Source organism: Polyodon spathula, chromosome 3 (genome assembly GCF_017654505.1).
Source record: "Polyodon spathula isolate WHYD16114869_AA chromosome 3, ASM1765450v1, whole genome shotgun sequence".
NCBI classification, from domain to species: domain Eukaryota; kingdom Metazoa; phylum Chordata; class Actinopteri; order Acipenseriformes; family Polyodontidae; genus Polyodon; species Polyodon spathula.
In genome coordinates this window covers 23,763,754-23,784,511 of record NC_054536.1, presented here as the reverse complement: position 1 = coordinate 23,784,511, position 20,758 = coordinate 23,763,754, and the positions used below count along the sequence as shown (strand labels likewise).

At 37.0% G+C, this 20,758-nt stretch overlaps 1 protein-coding gene across 7 annotated transcripts in view; it reads left to right on the top strand.

The window, feature by feature from the left end:
* LOC121312873 (engulfment and cell motility protein 1) overlaps positions 1 to 20,758 on the top strand; it is a 186,923-nt gene that overhangs the window by 34,805 nt on the left and 131,360 nt on the right. For 5 of the 7 annotated variants that reach the window (XM_041244749.1, XM_041244747.1, XM_041244745.1 and 2 more), the window contains exons 4-8: positions 3,699 to 3,771; positions 5,579 to 5,629; positions 9,610 to 9,779; positions 17,866 to 17,901; positions 20,494 to 20,593. In XM_041244749.1, coding sequence (XP_041100683.1) covers positions 3,699 to 3,771; positions 5,579 to 5,629; positions 9,610 to 9,779; positions 17,866 to 17,901; positions 20,494 to 20,593 — 430 coding nt within the window. The remainder of the gene's footprint in view (positions 1 to 3,698; positions 3,772 to 5,578; positions 5,630 to 9,609; positions 9,780 to 17,865; positions 17,902 to 20,493; positions 20,594 to 20,758) is intronic. The other 2 variants (XM_041244750.1, XM_041244746.1) reach the window with 1 other exon arrangement.

Sequence of the window (20,758 nt, the reverse complement as noted above, 5' to 3'; positions counted from 1 at the left end):
ACAAAAGCAAAGTGTCCTCAACATCAGGGTACTGTGGAAATCAGAAAAGCTACATTCACAGTGTTGCTGTTCATGGGGCTGTATTGTAACTCGGTTTTTTACAAGTGGACACCAATGTACAAGAAAAATCTTTCTTTTTTTCTTGTACATTGGTGCATTATCGACCACTTTGAAGTATAATGCACATTGTTTACGCTTGTCATTTCTACACTTTTTTGAGCACTATTGCAACTTGAAATGCATCACAGGCTCAGTAGTTCTATAGATACAAATTAATGCATTATCCAATATCCTTTCGATATTCACATTTCTTCCCGGGGACTCCAATAAATTAGTACAAACAGTACATTTGTGTGGAGTGAATTCGTATTACAAGAAGTAATTTGCTATAAGCCATGACTTCTGAATTTGTCAGGGACCTTGTAGAACATCCATCAGGAAATGAGTTTAGTCGAGTCCGTCGTTTATAGAATTGACTGTGTTTGTTAATCTCTTGCTTTAGTCATCAGTGTTTCTCACACTGTTTACTCTCCTACTTATATGAGACACAAATGGCAAACCGAAATATACTGACAGGTAACAGATGAACAAATACTTATTTTGAGATCTGAAAAGAGGTGGTTTTTAAAGAGACCTGAAACAAAATATAGGATCAAGTCAAAAAAAAAAAATGCTTGCACAGATCACTCTAAAAAAAAATCACCTTCTGTTTTAATGTTGTTGGAGTTGAAAGTTTTGATTTGCAGTGACTGAAAAAGAATTGCTCCCTTGCCAACTGTTCAGAAATCATAACTTAATTAACCCACTGTGCTGACCTCGGGAACAGAGAATTGTCCATTTTGCTTAGAAAACTGCCACTCAGTCGGAACTGTGAAACATCCCTTCGTCTCCCTTGCAATGCCAACCCCACTTAATGGCGTTTTCCGTTTGTGTTCTCCCTCTGTGCGGGATGTGAAGTTTATCGTTTTGTATTTACTGAAATGTGTTGCACCTTCAGAAGTAAGTGTAAAGTTATTTTACAAAAATGTGGAGATTTATACTTGGTTACGACCCTGACTGAAGATGTCATTAGAAAGGAGGGCCAGTTGTATTATTGAAGTCAAAACAATAGGTCACATTTTACAATTTTTTTTTTTTAAACTAATAAACAAACAGTTACCATAATGAACACTATCATAGTATGTTGCTTAAAACATAACACAATATTCATAATAAAGTTGAGTTCTTATCTATAAACAACAGCACGTTTGAAGCTTGGAACTGTGTGTCTTTAGCTTGGTGTTTACATCATCGTCAGCATATTTTAAGTGATTGAAAGCTGAAATTACTATTTTAAAAACACACTTTTCTTATACCAATACAGTATTGTTGCGCAATGATCACTTTGTTTGAAAACCAGGCTTTAATCACTGATAGTAGGTGCACAGGCTGCAATTCCATGAGTGATGCGGGGCTCAAGCACCAATGGGGGAAAATAAGGTCCTGCACAGTGCAAATAAATTGCCTGTTCTTCTTGTGAAGCATCCACACTATAATTTGACAGAACTGTATTGCAGCGTTTAAAAATATAAAATCCATTTATGCAAAGACTCCTAGCTTTTTTGAAAAGATCAGCATTTCCCTTGTTTTTCTTTTGCATTTGTTTTGCTCTCATTAGTATCTATAGTAGATACAACGTCCATTGGTTCTGGCAGATTCTACTGTACTGCTGAAGTGGTTTTCTCCCACTGTTACTTAAAAAATAAATAAAAAATAAATAAAAATAGCCACCTAGATATTTCATCCCGAGGGCTCAACCTGCGTCATGCCTACTGTAGATGCCTGTAACCAGATCCAGACTGCCGTGCTTGATCGTATGCCTGGAGAGGACATTCATCTTATGGACTGTGGACTGCCCTTGTAATAGAAATGTGCTGAAAAAAATGAACGCTTACAAGGCTGACTGCAGTCGTACAGACTCTAAAAAGAGTTAGGATGGATCTTGGTAACTGTCCAAAAGTCCCTTCTACCATTATATTACTGTCAAATCTTTTCCCATTTCTCATTACTGTCTTGTCTTGTCTGTCTGTCTATTTACCATACACATTCTCGAAAAGCTTTCTCTCGCTTTAGTAGTTATTTGATTTAAGTAAAAAAAGAAGTGATATCTATAACAAAAACATTGTCAATGTAAAAAAACAAGTTAGAAAAACACAACAACCGTTTAAAGTAATGCTATCAAACACAAAAGCCCAAATTAGGAGAAGCAATTGGGGCAACCTTGTCAAGCATCAAGCAAATAGGCACAGTTGGAAAGGTGCTGGGGCCCAACATTCACACAATTGTTGGTTCTAGCTTGGCTTCTTTTTTTCATTACTCCCCTTTACATTGAAATGCCCTTTCTACAACTTTAAGGGCATTGTGACAATTTCCTTATCAGCTCAAAAGTCACATCTGCAACAAAAAACATTAACAATAGACAACCCAAAAAAAAACTCCAACACCCCAGCCCTGGATCTGCAATGCCTGCCCCATCAACTGCCACTTCCCATACACTTACCTTGCATTCTTATTATCTTTTGCACTCGTTGCCATTATTGGTCTGGTTCACCATCTTCATTGTTGGAAATATAGTGCTTCATTCTCTTTCACGTATTCTTGTATGTATGGGCTAAATGTCTGTCCATGTGTGCCCTCATCTACCTGTTCCTTATCTGCATGTTGTCTGTCTGTCTTCCCAAAGCATACTTGTCTGCGCCTGTGATGATGCCTCTCCCATTCCCTGTCTGGCTTTCTCTCTTTAGTAGTGCTGGTAAGGATAACCAAGAACACTTCAGTCTGTGTTGAGCACTTTCCTTGGCACATGTGTGTCTCAGCGTCTTTTTATTTTGGTTACAGCCCAGCTGATAAGGGAATGAGCATTTCAATGTAAAGCGGAGCGATCAAAAAAAGAAGCCAAGTCAGAAGCAACAGTTGTGTGAATGTTGTGCCTCAGCACCTTTCCAGTTGTGCCTATTTGCTTGGTGCTTGACAAGGTTGCCCTAATTGCTTCTCCTAACTTGGGCTTTTGTGTTTGGTATCACCACTTGAAACGACTGTTGTGTTTTTCTAACTTGTTTTTTTGCATTGAAAATGTTTTTGTTATAGGTCTATCTATACATGTAGGAGTTGGCCAGACTTGCTGTCACGTTTCTGTTCCGGCAGCATTATTCTTTTTGTTTATTTTTGGACCCATTTTGCCTCAGCTTAACCACACAACAGTTTCGTATCCTGCATCATGATGTCTAAAAATATGTGAAGAGGAACTGGGAAAATGAAGAGAAAGAAAGATAATATATAAGTATATCAGAAATTAACTAAGTGGAGATCCAGCATCCACTTGATTTACCTGGATGTTTTGACAACATACAAAATAATAGCCATTTACAGAGAAGAAAACAAATGTAAAACCATGAATTACTGCCTTAGGAAACTATTCCAGCAGAGACCCCAAGATAAAAAAAAAAAATAGAGGAAATTACAGTATATAGGATGAGACTTTCTGGTAAATCTAGATATTGCCATATATTGTGCAGATATGTGGGAGCAGAGCTAGTAAATCTGTCACGCAAAAAAAAAAAAACCATCCAAAACCTTTTTTTTTTTGTAATGCTAATCCTCTTTGTAAGTGGTTCCCCTTTTTTTAAACCTTGTTTAAATATTTTTTCAATGTCTTACAGGTGGTCGCTGGGCAATCATGAAAACTTTGCTTTGCAACATGCGGATGTCACAAACTTTTATATCACAGAAAAGGTAAAATTAGTGGTCTAATTTTAATCGGGGTCTGTGAAGTCAGCAGTAAACTGGACTCAAAAGTCATGTCAGTAAACATAGGGTTAAATGAATAATAATGAAAGTACTGCTATTTTTTTAGACCATGTGGCAGCTATTTTAAGTTGTATACTACCCATTTCTGACTTTTTGGTTTAGTATTTCAAAGAGGTAAGGGTATTCATCATCTGGAGATATCTACTGTAATATTCACGAAGTGGAAGTCCAACATTTTAAGGAATTGCCAGGACAGAAAGATGCTTTTATAAAAAAAAAAAAAAAAAAAATCTTGCACACAACACAAGGGAGTCCAGTGATAATGTTCAAATACAACAAGTTGTTACATACCCCCCCCCCCCCCCCCCCTGCTATGACTAACGCATGCAAGGTATATACATCCGCTATTACAGCTCAGTCAGCGCCGCCTTTCAGGATTTCTGCTTAAGTGGGATACAACTCTGGGAGACCGTTATTCCCAAAGCTAGTTATGTCATTTAATTTGGGACTTCACTTTGTTTACTTGGGATACAGTATTTTCAAATGATAAATGGAGATCACTTTTCGCGTAGCACAGTGCAGGGAGTACGTGATTACGCTGTGACTTGCGTAAACCAGGTTGAACTCTTGAAGGAGCCAAGTCTTCTGTGGGTTCTCAGGCTGATGTTGCAAAGAAAGTTGGCGTGTCGACATCGCAAGTGCCTCGCATTGTGATAAGATGTGATTTCATTATTTTTAATTTCATGTTTGTTTAGGAATAAATAAAAAAAGAAAAACATTGTATTTTAAAATTATGTATTTAACATTTAATCATAATGTGATGTGATTTAATTATTTTCATTAAGAATCAAAAAAGCGTTACTTAGTTCTTCTCGGCTGCCTCTCGTTTATTTGAGACAGCTGCTTATTCGGGGAGAGGAATTTCCTGAGGCGTCCCGATAAAGCAGTGCCGACTGTATTAAGAGGAAATGAACTGCATAACTGACAGATAACACATAGTGGTAGAGGCTGTCTTCTTAGATGTGGAATTAATACAAAGACTCATATCTTATCACAATGCGAGGCACCTGTGATGTTGACACACCAACTTTCTTTGCAACAGCAGCCTGAGAATCCACAGGAGACTCGGCTCCTTCAAGAGTTCAATGTGGTTTACGCAAGTCACAGCGTAATCACGTACTCGCTGCATTGTGCTATGGGAAAAGTGATCTCCATTCATCATTTGAAAATACTGTATCCCAAGTAAACAAAGTGAAGTCCCAATTAAATGACATAACTAGCTTTGGGAATAACGGTCTCCCAGAGTTGTATCCCACTTAAGCAGAAATCCTGATAGGCAGTGCCGACTGTATCAATAATAGGGGATGTATATACCTTGCATGCATTAGTCATGGGGGGTGGGGGAGTATGTAACTACTTGTTGTATTTGAACATTATCACTGGACTCCCTTGCGTTGTGCACAAGATATTTATATTTTTTATTTCTTTTACTGATTCTGACCATAGCACAGGAAACAGCAGTAACTTTGATTCTGTTAAAAAAAAAAAAAAAAAAAAAAACAGCATTAAAGTAAACAAGCAAATTACAAACATCCTAAGTTCAAGATAAGGCTGTTGGGTGATAGATTGAATTTAAATGGTCTGGCTTGGTCTAAAGTTCCCTATAATAACAAGGTGGGTGGAAGTATTTGTGTTCTCCCTTAGATTTGAGTCAATAGTAAACTACAGTAATGTTAAGAAAATAGCATGCTTCATTGGTAATTTAAGCCGCTTTCTTTTTTTAATTTTTTAGAATCGTAACGAAATAAAAAATGGTGCAATTCTTCTACTGACTTCATCCCCTGTAAGTAATCCCCTTTGTTCTTCCCTATACTCATTCAATATCAAATTGTTGCTAAATCAAATTACAGGAAACATATACATTACAAATGACATTTCCCTAAATAGCAAGGTCATGAAAAATGAAAAGGGGCTATTTTGTACCAGTATTTAAAAATGTACAAAGTGTCCTGAAATAGAAATAAACAGTACTGCATGTTATTTTCCTCTTTGCATTGCATAGATGCCTACTGTACAGTACATAGTCATTGCTACCATTTATATATGTGTAATTAAGGCTTGTATCACTTTATGAATGCTGAATTTGTTTTATTGGATACTGAGCAATAGGGATGGATGACAATTACATTTTCAGTTATCGATTATCACGATAATCATGATTTATTGGCTGAATAAATAAAATATGTAAATTAAAATTTTCATATATATATAGATATATATATATATATATATATATATATATATATATATATATATATATATATATATATATATATATATAACTGCCCCTACAAGTCACTGAGTTTTTAGAAGAAATAAAACTAGACAATTTTCAAAGACAAGCACTTTTAATAAAAGTTATGAAACAATGGTTGGTTAGAAGAAAGCAAAATTTAATACAATCTAATTGTTTTTTTTTTTTTTTTTTTTTGGTGGCTTTTCAGTTTTCAGAATATAGGCTACTCATTAAAAAAAAAAAAAAAAAAAAAAAGGGTTTCAAACAATGCTTTCTGGGTTATGAGCTGAGTCGATTTACGTTGTATGATCACAATCAATCAACGTTCACTGAATAGCCTTGTTGAGTTGCATAGTAATTTGTAAAACATGCTACAGTATAGTTCTTTTGTCTGTACTTTTCTAAAATAAAGAAACAGAAAAAATGAAGTTTAGGCTAATATTAAATGTTTGCCATAAGGTGTTTTATTTATTTATTTAATTTATTTTTTTTGTTTTTTTCTCTTGCATTGAGAATAGCACTTGTTCATTTGGCCTGCGCTGATGTGGACTCCCCCCTATATGCTTTCATGTCCCGGCTGACGCAAGCTTACCGCTTCCCTGCACACACACACACACACACACACACACACACACACACACACACACACACACACACACACACACACACACACACACACACACACACACACACACACACACACACACACACACACACACACACACAACAGGGTTTATAGACCAGTCCTGCAACAGTATAAATCCTGGGTTGTTACAATATATACAGTACAATAGAAACTTCTATTTTTAATAAATAACACAGAATCCAAGAAGTTTATACACACTTGAATTGTTTCGTACTTGTTTTGTAACATTAACGGACAGTTTGTTTTTAGTTTTAGAAAGAAAATAAAATAGTCCACAAGAGCTTTATAAGTACTATATGTCCCAGTTTCAACTTAAATGCGTTTAAATACAGTAACGCGTAAGAACAAAATCAGTGTTGTGTGGTTTTTTTTTTTTTTTTTTTTTTTAGTTATTTTATTACAGTTTATCCAAGCCTAATTCATGATAACATCACCAGGATAACTTAGTGTCTGGAATGTTCACCCAACGTGTGAGAGTCAAATTGCATTATGGGGGAAATGGGAGCCACGCCCTTACCTTGTTATAACCGATTCCACCCTATAACAGGTTGCGTTATAACTGGGTAGCACTGTACTTGCACATAAAATAAGCAATGCCATTTGTAATGTCTCTGTGTTTCGGGTGATCCTTACTGTATTTTGATTTACGTTCCAGAAACTCAGTTAATGTTATGTTTGAACTTCTGTGCTTGTATTTAGATTTTACTCTGCAGCTGTCATGTTTTGGTCTTGCAGAAACACATGAATATGAATCTAGACCTGATATATATTTTTTTCCTTCTAAAATCTTTTCAGCCGGTTCAGGGTTTTCTGCAGCTGCCATCGCCATGGTCTTAAAACGTTCACCTACTCAGTAAGGCTTACTGCACATGTTGCAGTGTCCCACTACGCAGTGCACACGCCTTATACCTCACACAGACAGTTCAGTGCTGCTTACTGCTTCTTTGCAGAGTTACTGTAATACACAAGCATATCGGATTGGGTAACGCACAAATGTGATTATTGATAATTTTTCAATGCAATAAATTAATGATAATAATGTCATGATAATCGATTATTGTCCCAACCCTACTAAACAACAGTACTTGAACGTTTTAGGTTCTGTTTTTAATACTCTAACCTATTCCAGTGTTTCAGTATTGATGTTAATTAAATGTTATGAAATCCTTACCTGTTATTGTGCATAAAGCATATATGTAGGTCATAGTGACCTACGTTCTCCCATTCACCAGATTGTTTATATTGAGTAAACTTTTCACAGGCTTGTCTTGTGAGGTAGCATGAGTACTGTCATTGTGACTGTACCTTTACTGTGATAAACTAAAACATGCACTTGGGTGATATTACAGGTTGACTGTTTACCTGAATGTTTCCACAACTTTCAATTACCTATAGATTACAGACTGTAATTACATGAAGTGGAAACTGTTTCACTGTAATTTGAAAAAAGGGCTCAACTAAATATAATTTTGCTACGACCAATTTTGCTCTGCCTGCATAGTTATCTTTCATGAATTGTTCGTCAAACTGAGAGTGATTTACTAATGCTGAAAGAAACGTAAAACATATGACAAGCATTTCTGTCTTTAGAAAAGTCTAAATATATGCCATTAGGACACTACGATCTGTATTCTGGCATGGCATGAGATTTATAGTCTGCCTGGTACTTTACTTGAATTTTGATTAGTCAGACCTGAGACCACATGGGACATTAACTATTCTTGCTTAATTGCTTAAGAGAAGAATATTTTTATTCTTTTAAAGTAACTTAAGAGCATAAATATTGTATGTTCTCTCTGATGTGCAGTCAACTATTTCAATCCGGTTCCCCATTGAAATATTTTCTATGATGTGTAGGAAGTGTACTTTCTAGGGGTTTTTTTGTGTTTACGCCAGCAGTATTTTCAGGGCCAGTTCTTATTTTACAGCATTTTAACTTTTCCAAGTGTATTTTGTTGTTGCTTTCTTTGGTTAATAAACTACAGTAAAACCTGTCTAATCCAGCCCCTCTACATGCCGGCATTCTGGATAGTTTTGAAATAATTTGCGCTTATCAAAAAACATGAAGGGGCTCCCAAGTGGTGCATCCAGTAAAGGCACTCTGCCCAGAGTGCAGGATGCGCCCTATAGCTTGGAGATTGCCAGGTTGAATCCAGGCTATTCCACTGCTGTCCGTGGATGGGAGTTCCCAGGGGGTGGTGCACAATTGGCGCTGCCCGGGTTGGGAGGGTTAGGTCAGCTGGTGAGTCCTTGGCGCACCTGTGCGTGGTCTCTCTCTCTCTCTCTCTCTCAAGTTGCAGAGGCTGCAGCAGGGAGCCAGGTTGAATAACTGGGCATTCCAAATTGAGAGAAAATCAGGGGTAAAACCTATATTTAAAAAAAAAAAAAAACAACAAAAAAAAAAACCTGAAAGTTCAACCAAAAGCAACACAGAGACCAAGTGAAAAATTAAATCGCAAGGCAAACAATTTCAGACATTCTTAAAAGATGCATATTAAAAGCAACATGGAGAAAAGAGTTCAAATATTTCAGCCTTTTATCTTTTTTTAGATGCAGTTTATATTTTATACAGTAACTCTGTAATCCAACACACTGTCTAATTTGTACCAGATTGTACAGATTTTGCTGTAGGTAACTTTCTTTAACAAATTCAAAAGGGCATCGATATTCAGATCCACCACTGTTTGAGTCATCAAAAAGGATTGTTCTGTATGGCAAAAGCGCCTGATCCATATTCTCTAAGCCAGTTTAATAAGCAAACCAGGTAGAGAATTGAAATAAATGAACTTGGCAGCTGACAACTACACTACACTTGGGTTTTATCATGCAGTTGGTTTAAATTTTCCTTGATATTGGGTGTTTCCCTGGATTTGGTTTGCAGGCTCAAACAGCAAAGCAGCTTCATGAGAGGATCCAGTCCTCCAGCATGGATGTTAAGTTAGAAGCACTCAAAGACCTGGCCAACTCATCCCGAGACATCACCTTCGCTCAGGAGTTTATTAACCTGGATGGCATCTCTCTCCTGACTCAGATGGTAGAGAGTGGAACAGAGTAAGTCATGTTTTTATACTTTTAAACTAATGCTTGAAGTGGTTACACAGTAGCTAATGGAAAAAAAACCCATAAGCTTTGTCATGCACTTCACTAAGCATGTCTAGTACCATGCTAAGTGGTAAAAAATCTCTCAATTTGCATACCCTACTTTTCAGGCGGTCTGTTTTACTTTGTTCTTCCTAGGTGTTTAAAGTCAACGCCTATCAGCCATTGGGGTAAGGAGCTGGTTGGTTAATCTCTGGCAGAAAAGACTGGAGAAAATTACACTCTCTAAAACTGAATCTCATGACTGACATGCTTTCACCCCAAAGACATTTGTGAGGTGAAGTGACCTAGGAAGTACAAACGATGTGTCATTTAAAAAATGAAAAATAATTCATGTACATGCAAGACCTGCAATTGAAGTTAATGACGGGTAAGATAAATAGATAGATTAGCTGTAGCCCCTTTAAGACGTTCAATATTATTTGTGGTTACTATAAAAGTTGCTCATTATAACCGGTGCTGTATGAGCACTATATTTGATGCCCGGTATACTGTAGTTATGCCACAGAGCTGACTTAAAGGTCAGGTTGACCTTCACCTTGTGGTGTGCCGTACAATTATGGGTCATCATCGCATATACAAACTGTAAAAACTAGAATCAAAGAATACACAAAAACAATCCTGCAACACCCAACCAGCTTTATTTTCCACTGTTTGTAGCACAAACCAGGTGCTTGTTGTGGCATACTAGGTATAATACCATACCAGGAACTCTACAGGGGTATGGCTTACTTTTTGATTTTTAACCTTAAACTTTTCAACCGTGTACTGGGAGATAACCTCAAGATAACCAAACAAACAGGCAGTCTTCCCAGCGACAGCGAGTGGAAGCGACAGCGAGTGGGAGAAGTACAGGCGTGGAAAAGTACAGAGCAGTTTAGAAGCAGTAAGGAGAAATTGCATCTTGAATTGCTTTAATCAGAAAACAGAGGACATTGGGGAAACACAGCAGCATCTCAAAGTCAAACAGCCGCGTGTGTTTTTCTGATAACAAACAAGCTGAAACTCGGAGCAGCTGATTCAAATTCAGCGCCGTTCTGAGACACTGGCGAGGGGAGGAGCCAACAACACAGCAGAACAACGCAGTTAAACAAAACAGTCTTCCCAACGACAGCGAGTGGGAGAAGTACAGGCGTGGAAAAGTACAGAGCAGTTTAGAAGCAGTTTGAAAGCAGGTTGACACCTGCAGAAGAAACTAAACTTAAAAAAAAAAAAACCCTCAACATGGTCTTCAAGCCAGTAATCTGTGACACCTGCTTGATGTGGGAAATCCGAGAAAACCCAGTGGAGCTAAACCAAGTGTGCGTAAAGTGTCGCGCGATCCAGGATTTGCATAAACTAGTAAGTATGCTAGAAATGGAGCTGGAAGAAGTGCGACAGCAACAGGATCTTGAGGAACTGGCACACCCACAATTCATGGAAGTCTGCATCCCCCCTAACAGACTGAAAGCCACCAGGGAGATAGAAGGTCAGAACAGCTGGGTTCAGGTAGGCAGAAGCAGGGATAAAAATAAACTTCATCAAACACAACCACCAGAAATCAAAACAACCAACAAATTTGAGTCCCTTCAGAATTTTGATGAGCAGAACGAACAACAAGAGAATGAAAGGAACAACATCCAGGACCCCATTGACAGTGGTGACCAGACAGCAAAAAGAAGGGAGGTCATGATTGTTGGGGACTCCATATTGAGAAATATCGGTCAAGCACATCACTGAGAACGTGGACAGGCTGCTGGAACGAACAGGAGACGACCCGGTAGTAGTCGTCCACATCAGTACAAACAACATTGGAAGAGACAGACCAAAATCCCTGCAAAACAAATTCAGAGAGCTAGGAAGGAAATTAAAAGAGAAAACCAAAACTGTGGTATTTTCTGGTATACTACCTGCACCTTGCAAAGGACTATATGGACAGCTGGAAATAATTAATCAAAACGCATGGCTGAAGACGTGGTGCACACGGGAAGGCTTCACCTATCTTGATCATTGGACCACATTCTACAATGAGGACTATCTGTATAGACGGGATGGACTGCACTTAAATAACAAGGGAACCAGTCTACTTGGAGAAAAGATGCTCAAGCAGGTTCAGAAGCATTTAAACTAGAAAGGAAGGGGGGAGAAATCAACAAAAAAACAGAAGGGAGACCGCATCAAAACAAGAACAACAACTCGGGTAAGACGACCATTAAATGTATTTATCAAAGTAAGTATCAAAAACAAAATTCTAGAACTTGAAGCTACTGCACTAACAGGTAACTATGATGTGATAGGTGTTACAGAAACGTGGTTGTCTGAGAGTGATGGGGACGAATATAATATTTGTGGGTATACACTGTATAGGAAAGACAGGCAGGACAGAAGAGGAGGAGGGGTAGCGCTATACATAAGAAACAGTCTTGAAGCCCAGGTGTTAAACCTGGACAAAGAAAATAAAACAGAATCAATATGGGTCAGAATAACAGACAAAAATTCAAAGGGCATAATAATAGGAGCATGCTATAGACCGCCAGATTCAGACGGTGAGCACAATAATCTGTTATACAATGACATTAGAAATGCGTGTAGCAAAGGAGAAGCCATACTAATGGGGGATTTCAACTTCCCCCAAATAAAATGGGAAAACCCGGTGGGTAGCACAAAGGATGAAATAGAAATGGTGGAAATGACAAATGACTGCTTCCTAACACAATTTGTCAAGGCACCGACTAGAGGGGAGGCATGCCTTGATTTAGTCTTTTCAAATAACGAAGATAGAATAACTAAAACAGAGGTCAGAGAACCACTGGCAAACTCAGACCACAACATGGTCTCATTTGAAGTGTTTTTTAAAACCCCAAAAGTAATGACTAAAGCTAAGGTTTACAATTTTAGAAAAGCAAACTATGAAGGTATGAAACAGAGACTAACAGAAGTAGATTGGAGTAAAATAGAGAAAACACTCACAGAAGAAGGATGATTGTTCTTCAAAAATGTAGTACTAGAGGCGCAAAACAAGTACATCCTAAAGTAGACAAATCTAAATGTAAAACTAAATTGCCAAAATGGTTTAATAGATCAATTAAAAAAAATATTCAGCGAAAAAAGGCACTTTACAGAGCATTAAAAAAGGACCAAAAAGAAAGTATGCAGAAAGAGTACACAGAACTGCAAACGCAAGTCAAAAAGGAAGTTAGAAAGGCCAAGAGAGAAATAGAAATGAACATTGCTAAGGGAGCTAAAACCAATTCCAAAATGTTTTTCCAATATTACAACAGCAAGAGAACATTCAAAGAGGAGATTAAATGTTTAAGAGATACAAATGGCAAAATCGTAGATGAAGAAAAAAAAATAGCAAATATATTAAATGATTACTTTTCACAAGTTTTTACAAAGGAAGATACTGACAACATGCCCCACATGTCATCCAGTTCCTATCCAGTTTTAAATAACTTTAGCATAACTGAGGCAGAAGTGTTAAAGGGACTAGGAGCTCTTAAAATAAACAAATCCCCTGGGCCGGATGAGATCCTCCCAGTAGTACTCAAAGAAATGAAAGAAGTAATTTACAAACCGCTAACCAAGATCATGCAGCAGTCTCTTGACACAGGGGTGGTACCGACAGACTGGAAAATTGCAAACGTAATACTGATCCACAAAAAGGGAAACAAAACTGAACCAGGTAACTACAGACCAGTAAGCCTGACTTCTATTATATGCAAACTTATGGAAACTATAATAAGATCCAAAATGGAAAATTACCTATATGGTAACAGGGTCCTGGGAGACAGTCAACATGGTTTTAGGAAAGGGAGATCGTGTCTAACTAACTTGCTTGATTTTTTTGAGGATGCAACATCGATAATGGATAATTGCAAAGCATATGACATGGTTTATTTAGATTTCCAGAAAGCTTTTGACAAAGGCCCACACAAAAGATTAATTCTCAAACTGAATGCAGTAGGGATTCAAGGAAACACATGTACATGGATTAGGGAGTGGTTAACATGTAGAAAACAGAAAGTACTGATTAGAGGAAAAACCTCAGAATGGAGTGTGGTAACCAGCGGTGTACCACAGGGATCATTATTAGGTCCTCTGCTATTCTTAATCTACATTAATGATTTAGATTCTGGTATAGTAAGCAAACTTGTTAAATTTGCAGACGACACAAAAGTAGGAGGAGTGGCAAACACTGTTGCAGCAGCAAAGGTCATTCAAAATGATCTAGACAAGATTCAGAACTGGGCAGACACATGGCAAATGACATTTAATAGAGAAAAGTGTAAGGTACTGCACGCAGGAAATAAAAATGTACATTATAAATATCATATGGGAGATACTGAAATTGGAGAAGGAATCTATGAAAAAGACCTAGGAGTTTTTGTTGACTCAGAAATGTCTTCATCTAGACAATGTGGGGAAGCTATAAAAAAGGCTAACAAGATGCTCGGCTACATTGTGAAAAGTGTTGAATTTAAATGAAGGGAAGTAATGTTAAAACTGTACAATGCACTAGTGAGACCTCATCTTGAATATTATGTGCAGTTCTGGTCACCTCGCTATAAAAAAGATATTGCTGCTCTAGAAAGAGTGCAAAGAAGAGTGACCAGAATTATTCCAGGCTAAAAAGGCATGTCATATGCAGACAGGCTAAAAGATTTGAATCTGTTCAGTCTTGAACAAAGAAGACTATGTGGCCACCTAATTCAAGCATGCAAAATTCTAAAAGGTATTGACAGTGTCGACCCAAGGGACTTTTTCAGCCTGAAAAAAGAAACAAGGACCAGGGGTCACAAATGGAGATTAGACAAAGGGGCATTCAGAACAGAAAATAGGAGGCACTTTTTTTACACAGAGAATTGTGAGGGTCTGGAATCAACTCCCCAGTAATGTTGTTGAAGCTGACACCCTGGGATCCTTCAAGAAGCTGCTTGATGAGATTCTGGGATCAATAAGCTACTAACAACCAAACGTGCAAGATGGGCCGAATGCCCTCCTCTCGTTTGTAAACTTTCTTATGTTCTTATGTCCTGGAAAAAAGTCATAAAAGTGTAATACTGTATACAGTACAGATGTACTGGTGTAATATTGAGTGGAATTATTTTCTCTAGACCTCCATTCCAGTATGAACTGCTGAAAGGGTTATTTGACTTGGATTATTTGGCAAATCATGTGATCTGTTTTCAGGGCTGTTCAGTCAAAAGACAGCTGATTAAAAACCAAAAATACATATTTTAATGGGCCACTGAATTACTATTTAAAACAGTTACTATTATTAAACAAGTAAGGCTCCAACGGCACTGGAACTGGGGGTGCTGGGGTGCAGTAGCACCCCCTTTGGCTTTGTATGGCTTCTATTATATACAGGGGTTACAGTTTTGTTCAGTAGCTTTCAGCACCCCCACTTTAAAAATTATTCCAATGTCACTGTAAGACTCAAAGAGATACAGGCAAGCAGAGAACAACAAACTCACTCAATCTCAAAGTAATACTGCCACCATGTGTCCTAGAAAATGCTTCATAAAAACTAACAAAAAAACCAATCAAAGTTTCATTTTCTGCTCTAGACCCACATCATCACTAAATTTTATGCAAAAAAATTAAATACACAAAAAGGTCAAATTTTCTCCGATCTATGCTGCTATTATACAATGCCTTCTTATTCAGTTTTGTTACTCTGGCTTAACCAGAGGTGAAAGATTCCAAAGCAGCATGACATTGCTTTTTGACTTTGGGATTCTGTTTCATTTAAAAAAAACGAAAAAAAAACAAAAAAAAAACAAGAAAGAAACAAGGAGCTAAGAGGATAGATGAAATCTTGAGAGGGAAGCCTTCAGCATTGCAGCTGAAGGCTACAGCCATAGACTGCATGCCGACTGGTAATTCGGTTTTTCAAATCTGTCAAGCACCTCTTGTGCGCAATACTGTGTGACTCCTCCAGATGGAAGTCAGCTTGTCTTCTTGTGGATTCTGCACAATGTAATTTAAATTGCAGTTCCCCATTGTATAATTTCAGCTTTTTACAGACATTTATTAGGACGAGAAGTTGTTCTACATTTATGTGGATGTTGGTCATGGTGACCTACATGCATATTCGTGGTAATGACAACTGTAATTTGTAACTTTGCCCACATAACCCTGATCACTCTCCCAGTGCACTTGAATTCTTGGAATACTTGAATAGATACGCCTACATTTTGCAATAAATGAATCTCAATTTTAATAGCAGCAGAAACAATGTTCTACACTTGCTGTTTTTTGAGCTTTCCATATTGCACTCTGACTATTGTGCCGACCCCTCAACAGCCACCAAAATCCAGTAGCATGAACTCCAGAATTAAATGCGGTTGGAGTACATATTAGTTACAGTAGGAATTGTTTTATTTAAATTGTTTATTATTTTTTTTTTTTTTTTGTGATGACAGTAATTATGATCGTTAATTATAATCACTTCTCTAATCTAATTGTGTTTGTGTGTGTGTGTGTGTCTATCTATAGTAACATAGCAGGGAGGGGGTTAATATCCTCCCTGCCGAAAACACGTGCTTATGCATGTTTTGATTTATTTTATTGTTTAATTATCACCTGCGCCTGGTAATTTTATTGTAAACTAGTGCCAGGTGCAGGGTTTAAAAAGTGTGCAGCCAGTCTGCACGGGATGGCAGAGTAGAAGGAAGCAGGAGGTGTACCCTGCTGCTGAGTCGTCAAGCAAAGGTACTGTGTGTTCCTTTTGTATCATTATAAAGAAAACTCTGTTTTGTTTTCAATCGGTAAACAGCTTAGCATAGGTTCCTGCTCGTTTATAGTTAGTGCTCGTGAGAGCTACGTGTTTGTTTTCATTTTCATTTCGATTGTGTTGTTAAAAATAGTGCATGCATATAATATATATATATATATAATATGCATAGTAGTACCAATCTCTTAATAGATTTATTCAATTATGTTTGTTTCAAACTATGAACATTGTAAATCACGAGACAGGACCTTGCGTTCTTTGTGATTAAATCATTGGAACCCCACAATGCAAAATAAAACATTGTTATTCACTGCAGCCAGTCAATTCTAAGTTGAAACCTGTTACTGTGCAATGTAAGCTGCAATATGTCTATAGCACAGTGTATAGGAGCCCTCTAGTGGGGCAGGGGAAAGCATACCATTTTAACATTGTTTTTATTCTATCTGCAAATATGATACTCCTTAGAAGGCAATTAATGGTCATTCTTGTAGATTAACCCAACATCATGCTCAAAAATGTTTAATCTCAGTGTTATTACCTTATTGCAGTATGTAAACTCAGTCTTTAAATTCACTGCCCTTTTAGATCAACATTGGTCTCATTTTTATCTTTTATTTGTGCCTTGCTGACAGGACATCCCTGAAATAATCATTGGGTCTGACGAATAAATAAATACATAAATGACTGAGTTGAACCATAATGTCGACTGCTGTTCTGATTTGTTGTAATATTTTTCTCCTTACTAAATTGTGCTTTCATGATCTTGAATTGCAGATTGTCATCAAAATTAATGTAATGAGAATTTTTCTGGTAATGCGTTTAAAATGCTGGTTTTAAAAACAGTTTGAAGTTGTTGCCATTACTGTCCAGTTATCAAACAATTAAATGAAGGCGCTTTCAACCTTAATTGGAGGGACGAATGACGTGTTCATTTGTTTGTTTAACTAAGTCGGTAATATCAAACAGAGGTTAAGTCAAGTTTAACCACACGTTAACTTCCAATCACTGATTCAGTTGAAAGATGAGGTGCAACCAAGGGATTTTACAGTATTTCTCTTCACATGTTGTTATTATTAATTTTCTTTTGCAGGAGGCCACTACAAACTTCATAGTGTTTTTATGATGGATTATGTTTATCATTAGTGTGGTGAAAAGTCACTAATTAAAAATGGTTCAGGGACTAGTGTCTTCTTTTGGGTTGGGGGCGGGGGGGTGGGGTGGTGGATTGGAGGCTTAGGTAAGTAGTCTAAAAATGCTGTAACATTAATCCGTTTTGGTATGCTGTCAACCTGACGAGAAAGTTTTACATTTTTGCAGACGATATCAGAAACTGCAGAAGATAATGAAACCCTGGTAAGAATTCAGATGGATAATCACCCTGTTTAATACTGTTTGAATCTGTTTACTGATTTGCATGATTTGTTCTGGGCCTGGTGCTTAAAAAAAAAAAAAAAAAAAAAAAAAACAACCTCTCTAATCTCTATCTTCCACTACTTGATTTATTATTTTGTAATTCTTATTCTTTGTCTGCATTTCTTTTTTCTTTTGCACGTGGTATTGGGCACTTAATCTTTGCAGCATTTACAGACTGCATTTGTTGATTTTAATACATTACTTCAGCAGCTTCTTCATCTAACACTTTACAATTCTACAAGTGAACAAGCAAGTTGAACTGGATATGAGTCATATAGAGGTGTATGCTATATATTAACTGCCACATGGCTGGTGACTTTTGCCACAGATATTAACAGTTTTCCTTGTTTGTTATTCTCTTGTTACTACTGGCTTTTATAAAGCACCATTTTGTGAAATCTGCCTTTTTTTTTAAATGTTTTAAAACAAAAAATCCTTCATTAAAACGCAGTCCTATACTATTGAAAAGCATATACTGTACAATCCATTTTGACAGCCAGCTGTGACATTTTTCATCAATTTCATTTGTCAAATTAAGTATTATTTTATTTATTATTTGATTATTTGTTCATCCTTTTTTTTTTTTTTCAAAAGTTTATTTTGGAGGACAGATCATCCTTATTTTTGAACAGCACAGTCTGGCAATTACATTTAGATACTGTAAACCGATCTACAGATAAGAAAACAAGCAAAGCTTTTTGGAGACTGTTTGTTTGTTTTTGTTGTCTGTCAGAGAAGTTATGCTTTTTGGAGGCTATTCCAATGGATTAAGAAAAACATGAAAATTAGGAACCAAATAAATGCCTGCCCACTTCCATGTGCAAAAATATACTCAGTACCGAAACTAATTTAACGTTCTGTTGATTAACCTGTTTTGTGCTTCTCTGTGTGGTTTTATACCATTGTCTTGGTTTAAAGTTATCTTTAATAGAAATATTACACACAGGCACACATGGGAGGGGAGGGGAGGGGTGGGGTGGCGTTTGTTATAATAGACCAAATTATCTGATCTGTAGTTAACATTTTGAACCAGTTTCTTTGGTAATGGTATACATCATGAAGAAACCACTAACATGAAGTAGGAGCTATATTAAGTTATTTCAGCTTTGGCAAAATAGAAGCATTAACAGTTAATTGTGTTATATAAATATAAAATACAAGAGTTGTATTTTATTAATTTTGAATTGGTGTGTTGTATATATATGAGAGAAGTGGTTATTCAGGTGTGAGAAACTTGATCTGGTAATTGCGTAGCTTAAGCTATTAAGGGACTCTAGGGGTATATGATGGTATCTGATGTGATGTTTAGTGCTTTAAATGAATTAGATGTTTTTAGAGAAAGAAAAAGGAAAGACATGGGGTAGTACCATGAAGTGCCTGTAGATGGTGTTCTAACCTTGTAAACTTGAAATGGCTGCAGAATAATGCATGACCTAAAGAGGGGCCTGTTACTCCTGCTATCACATAAAATTTGTCAATCAAAATTTAAGCTTCTGTATAACTAAGCTTTTAAAATATTCTATGTCAACTAGTGTTCACATGCAGTAGCTCAGTTTATTAGATAATCATATGTCTTTCTAAGTAAGTAATTTACAATTAAACCAAAATGATAAACGAATAAGAGTTTATGTTTACTAGCTTTAGCTTTAGATTTACATATGTAGACAAAAAGGAGGTTGCTGATGTGAAGGCAGTTTTGAATAGTACAGTTTCTGCTTGAAGATTATATACTACAACCTCAAGTAACTGGACTAATGGGATAGCAGTCTGGTTAGCTGATATTCTGGAGAACTGACCCACACACTGTAATGAGGACACATCGCAAGACCCCCCAATTACCAGAAGTGCCTACTGTACATCTGTCTGCTTTAAAAGAGCAACATCACATTCACTTGTTATGTATTTCTACTCCCTGTGATGCCCAAATTGACCTCTAACAGAATATAAAAAGTACCTTGTTGGTGAATATGCCCCTGTTTTTCCATAGTTCATCCCACCTACCAACATCAGGTATTTCCTTACTGTGGCCAGAAATCCGAAATGGTTAAAGTCATGTAAAACAAATAAATACATTGTGAATGCTTGGACTCTGAATATATATCCTCAGACAAGTAAATAATTTTTTCAATGATCTGTTGTGTTTTAACTACCAGCCACCTCGGACACTGCAACTGAACAAATTAAATATGCAGGCCTTGCTTAACTCTACCTTGTGATTTTTACATAAGGACTAACTATGCTTGAATTATTTTGGTTTGGTTTGATTTTACGTTAAGCATACTAATGAGACGATAACCAAGCATGGGGAATGCACATCAGTCATGCCAAACGGTTCTGTTTTCAGATGGTAGTGCTGGTGGAAATAACCGATCTTGTGGAGCAGTGTCCTGTCTGTGTTTCTCTCCTGTCCAAACCTTGCTGCTTTTCTTTCTTTCTTTGTCTGACTGTTTCCTGTCACGCTTTGCTGTGCTGCTTCCCATTTTAAACAGAGATGACAGAGACTATGTGCTGTTCTGTTTTTATTTGTTCCAGTTTCGGAGATATGTTGTCCTTTACTCTGACTGCGTTTGTAGAGCTGATGGATCACGGAATAGTCTCCTGGGACACTTTCTCAGTGGCTTTTATCAAAAAGGTAAGAGCTGCAAGAAAACCAATCATTTTATAAGTAGATACTTGGTCAGACACTGATTTAGAAGCAATGCAAAGAAAAGGTGATCTGGTGCCCTCAGTGGTTTAAACATTTGTTTTATTATTAGTGGATAAAAATAGTTCACATAAGTGTACAACCATGCCTTTA